At 32.6% G+C, this 5,703-nt stretch overlaps 1 protein-coding gene across 1 annotated transcript; it reads right to left on the minus strand.

Moving 5' to 3' along the window:
* Positions 1-233: 233 nt before the first annotated feature.
* LOC107913819 (sodium transporter HKT1) lies at positions 234-5,215 on the minus strand. The gene is made up of 3 exons (XM_016842505.2): positions 3,798-5,215; positions 2,365-2,592; positions 234-635 (listed from the first exon to the last, which is right to left on the minus strand). Exons 1-3 carry the CDS (start codon positions 5,027-5,029, stop codon positions 437-439), a joined length of 1,659 nt encoding a protein of 552 aa, XP_016697994.1. The 5' UTR covers positions 5,030-5,215; the 3' UTR covers positions 234-436.
* Positions 5,216-5,703: the final 488 nt, after the last annotated feature.

The raw sequence follows: 5,703 nt of genomic DNA on the forward strand, positions 1-5,703 counted from the left end.
TAAAATTTCTTTTACAACATTAAATGTGTGCGAAAAGAGCTGGTACACGGAGTTACTCAAGACATTGGTGATGTAAAGGGGAATTCTATTATACTTAAGATATTTTAAGTGTTTTTCCTTGGTAACCTCTAACCTCTTTAGAGGTTAATTATTTATTATTATTAAAAAAATTGTTGAGTAAAATATATATTTAAGAACTTATAAATATAAATATAGTAAAATACATGAGCCAGTAGTTATAAAGTAGGAATAAAATAATATAGTGCATAAACGGATAAAAAATTGTTGTATAACTAGATTAAACTAGTGCATGAAAATTACGTATACTCTCTCACAATAATTATACATGAGAAGACCCTTGAATACTTAAAAAAGCAAAGCTGCGTAGTTTATATTTTGCTCGACATTATGCTTTTTATAGTGATTACTTTGATTGTTAGGAGAGTTTCCAAGCTTTACCACATTTAAAGCTGAAATTCTTTAGCCTTCCAAAAAACATGACAACAATAAGGATAAACTTTCCGGTGTTACTCCATCTCCCCGCGAAGCCAGCACATGAATCTGTGCACCACTGCTCACCTTTCAATCGTCTTTTACAGCTATATCCGGTTGAGAATCCAACATTCCCATAAGCACTGCAAAAGTGAATCTAAATTGATTAAACATCTTAAATTAAAATAGAAATAAAATAAATTTTAATTGAACATATTGTTGGTTAATAAGTTATCCCATATCTATCCTCTTTTCTAATTTAAGATTATTAATAAAAAAAATTAAGTGATATTTAATATCAATTATCAAACACACTTGAATAGTGTAAAATTTTATTTCTTAATATGAATTACCAGACAAGCCTAATTTTACATCACCCTTTAATTAATTATAGACATCATGGATCTATTTAAATACTACAAATATAAATAATTTAGCTATATAAAGATACTACAACTATTAACACTTGTTACTATACTATATATCTATCAATAGATCTAATATTTACTCCTTTTATATTTAGTAAATGTAATGCATAAGGAAAAACCTGTTATAACAATTTGTAATTCTAACTGTGTTTTCCATATGTATTTTAGCTTTTTCTAATACAGGGTTAAGATTTAAAGTCGAAAGATGGGAGTTTTAAGATTTTAAAACTTAAGGGTTAAGATCTATGATTTTAGAGAGAAAAGGTTAGGATTTTAAAATTTTCAGTTTTAGGATCTAAAACTTAGTTTCAGGATTTTATAAAAAGTGTTAAATAAAATTTTTAAAATTTTATTAATAATAAAAACACAAATTATAAGTAAAAACATCAATATTAGATCTTAACGAACTTGGATGTGACCCTAGTGAAGTGGATATTTAAGTCTTTTATCAATTACCATATTATTCATCAATGACGTGGATATTTAAGTCTTTTATCAATTTTAATTTATTCATCTATATGCTCCCACCCTTCCTCCTCTTACTTTTTTCACCACTGTGTTCGTCTCCGTCACCGTCAACTTACTTTTTTAATAGTATCCTGTCAGTAAAAATGGTAAAATATTTTATGTAATTACGTCCAACGAAACTCCGCGACTCTCATCAGATCCATCATCCATCTTCTTCTTCTTTGTCAACATAATTACAATGTGATGAAAGGTGGTAGCCTTCAACCCACCATTCTCATCATCGTCTAAGACGCACGACGATTCTTCAATCCTTTCGATCTTATAGAGACATGCAATTTGTAAATTGAACGCGTGGTTGCGCATGAGGCCTTTGTCTAAACGAGATAAAGGGACGAAGATCGAGAGAGAGTATTCCGTATTGATGATGAAGTTGAAGGTTTTGATGGTGTTGAAGGACCCGTCTCTCGCGCTCTTGTTGAGGAGATAGCCTACAGTCGCCGGCTTTATTAACCCATTTGTAGTAGTCGGCCGATGTGGGGTCGTCGGGTCGATCGGGCCGGGATTAAAGAGAAGCGTGTGAAAAAGAAGCGGAGGATAACTTGGGGATAAGGGGATTGAATGTTGAGATTTTCGGAGAATGGACATGTTACTACATATCAAAGTTGAAAAAAAAATAAAGACTTGGGTGTTGGATTTTTTTATATATAAATGATAGATGTAAGAAATTAAAGGTTTATGGCTTACGTAAAAACCGAGAAGAGAAAGAAGAAGAGTATTGTAAATGGAAGGCAGCGAGGAGCGAGGAACTGTCTGAATATCAGTAACAGACTGGAGAAGATTATGTTGGTAACATAGAAAAGGAATTAGAAGAGGTATTACTGTAATTTCAATTACAATATCTACAACTCTTCTCCTATTCTCTATCTTTTATTTTAAAAAATGGTATAGAAAACCTAAATTAGAAGAGGCAATTTACCTTACGACTTCTATGGTGATGTTTAACACATTGAAGTTGAGGGGATCTTCCTTCAATTTTTGTCTTTCGGAGATGCAAATTAGGATGATGAAGATGGCCAAGTATGAGAGTTGAGAGAACAAAACACAGTCCAAAATGCTCTTCCCTGCTGATTCATTTTGACTTCCTTTCTCTATTTCCTTTTTCTGATATTTTGTTGGTATAAAGGAAGTATAAGGAGGGAGATACCTGAAAAATAAAGAATGAAATATATATATCCCCTAAATCAAATTACATTTATTCATATATGTTATATTATTATAAATTAATACAAAAATCGAACATAAAATCATAATAATACGTTCAATTATGTAACTTGAATTATTTTTACTTATACAATGATGACGTATGTGTAACAAAGTTAATCGTATATGATAGAATAGATGGCGGAAATGTGAGGCTGGAGATATTGAACAGCTAAATACACAAAAGAAAAACTTCTATATACAGAATTTGTGGGGTCAGAATACTCAAAACCCACTTCAAAAGTTAAACGAGGCAAGTGCTAAACCCCATTTGTTTTCACTATATTATCAACCAAAATGGATGGAATGACATCAAACACCAAAACATGTACGCATATCTTTAAAATATAAATTCAACTATTTTTCTATAAATAATATAATTATTTGTATATGTAATAAGTAAATATAAAATAGTATTACTTTTGTAGTTTTTAAAAATTAAATTAAATTAATAGTAAAACAAAAAATAGTAAATTAAAATAAGGTGGAAATTTCTAAATTGATTTATAATTAATAATATTGGCAGATTTAATTTTAATCTCATGAATTTTAAAAATACCACCGAAGCACAATAAATTGAAGAATAATTTTTTTTTCAAAAGTATAAAAAAAAATCTTCTATTTATTTTTACCAAATCATAAGATCCATCGTCTTCCCTTCTTAATTTATTCTTTTTGGCTTTTTTAAGGTATCAATCGGATCGAGCTTATTGATTAATCCTTCACATTTTGTAGATCCTTAGTAAATGTTTATTATGAATTTTAAAATTGTTTCATAGTCACCGCAAATATTGAACCCGCATATTAAAATACCCTTTTTAATTTTAAATTAAAAAAATTAGGAAAATTTCTGAAATAAGAAATATGAGTAGGCATTAATTCCTTTCGATAAAATGGGAGAATTATGGGAGTGGGTAAAAGTAGTCAAAAGGTAATAATATACATATTCCCTAAAAACAATGATCAAAAGGAATATATATGTTCTCTAGATAAGAAGAATATGAAGATGAGGTTGATGTGGGGTAAGGGTGCATAGTGGATGTGGTTAGCTAGCGAGTTGTCACGGAATTTTGTTGAAGAATATACACCAAGTAATTAAAAAAGAGAGAGAGAGAGATAAAAACGGACTAGAGAGAGAGAGAGACTCACATCATAACAACAAAGAGCACCAAGATTGCTGAGGAGATGGTGGAAAGATCAACTACCGATTCACCAGCATACCTTGAGTTAACCACCTGAAACAGCGAGCCCACAACTTTCTGATATGAACTAAAACCATCCATGGTTTCTGAATTCCATTCCATTGAGCAGAAGAGAATAAACTGAACTAATGTCAACCCAAAAACAGTGGCAGCAAGAAAACAAGAATGAACGCTTGACAGTAAATGACTATAACCCATCTCCTTCCAGTTCTTCAGGATGTAACTGAACTCCACCTTTTTTGTCATTTTGTCAAAAACCCATATCAAGGCTCGTAGGCAAGCTGGATAAAGAGTGTTCCCAATAAGAATTTGTGGAATTAGCAGCAACAGAAGACCCGAATTCTTCTTGAAGACTATCATGTTTTCATTTGTTGGAACAAACCCACAGTTTGCGAACGTAGAAACGACAGTGAAGAAAGAAAATGTTCGTATATCAATACCTTTGGTTTTCAGTGTTTTTCTGGCGCTTGAAACCAGGCTTACATACATAGAAACTAGACTAGAACCAACTGCGTGGACTACTAAAAGATACCCGAAAACCAGATACCCCAAACACCTAGTGGCCTTATACTTGAGACTCTTAATATCGGAAGTCAAGTTTTTGTTACTTTCTAAGTCATTGATAGGTTTCTCATTCGCTAAGGCTGAAAAAGTAATCCTACCCAACTCCACTTCCTGGGCAATGTTTTTTGAGGTCAAGCTGTAGTCTGATTGGAGGCCCCTATTGCTAATAGAATTTACAATGTCCCCATCGAAACTTGGAGGTGTTTCAAACCTGAACCTCCCCAACAGAAGTCCAAGCATGGAAGTGAAGACCTCCCCACCTACCAGCATCAGAATAGTTATAATAATAAGTTGGGTATTGGAAAAAACCTCCATTTCTACAGTCGACATGCTTGAAACCGTTGTTGCTGATACAGAAGTGAAGAACACGTCTATGCTTTTAGGACTAACTGAGCCGGATTTTGGCTTTGACATTTTCAATGCCCCGAAGCCAACCAAAGACAGGACTATGAAATAAGCAAGCTGAACCCAGAAAGGGTTCACTCTAAAGACCAAGAAACGGAAACAAGTGGATATCAAACCACGATAGGATTGGTTGAAGCATGATAGTTTGGAGCGTGAAGTGCTACTAAAATGCTCCAATTTTCTACCGAAGCAGATAATAGTGTTACTCATCTTTATTACGAAGAAAGTTGTATGATAACATATTGACCTTTGAGCAGTAGGGGTATATATACAGAGGGGCAGAGAGGAGCTCTTGTCCAACTTAGTGGGATTTCCCAAGAGAAACAAATAAAAAAACCTTGGTGAGATTTTCAAAGAGAAATAAAAAAAAAAAAAACTTAGTGGGATTTCCCTGCACATGTGACAAATCAACTTAACTATATATAATTGGTTAAATGTTTTAAATAATCCCTGTAAGTTCTTTCAGATTTGATTCATTCACTATAGTTTGAACAATTTTAATCCTTGTATTAATTGAAAATCCTTTACGAACTTTCACCGTTTGTACCGTTAAACAACATGACATGGCATTATCTGTAATTAAGTGGCTTTAGAGTGTCATGTACTCTGTGTACAGGTCGGTATTTATGATTGCCACGTAGTATAATCACCCAAAACAGGGAAGAAAATGAAGAAAAGAGGGTTATATTATATGAAATGAAAAGAATGTTTCATCCATGCTTCCTCGATTTCAGCGTATATTCCCCTAAACCCATACTTCGGCTTCTCTTCAATTCCTTTTTGTGTTGAAATTTTCTTCTTTCATTGCTATGATAATTTCCTATCGTTTAGATGTTTTGGGTCAGCTTCAAGCAACGAACCTCCAACACAATTTCATTTTCATT

This window comes from Gossypium hirsutum, chromosome A08 (assembly GCF_007990345.1).
Source record: "Gossypium hirsutum isolate 1008001.06 chromosome A08, Gossypium_hirsutum_v2.1, whole genome shotgun sequence".
NCBI classification, from domain to species: domain Eukaryota; kingdom Viridiplantae; phylum Streptophyta; class Magnoliopsida; order Malvales; family Malvaceae; genus Gossypium; species Gossypium hirsutum.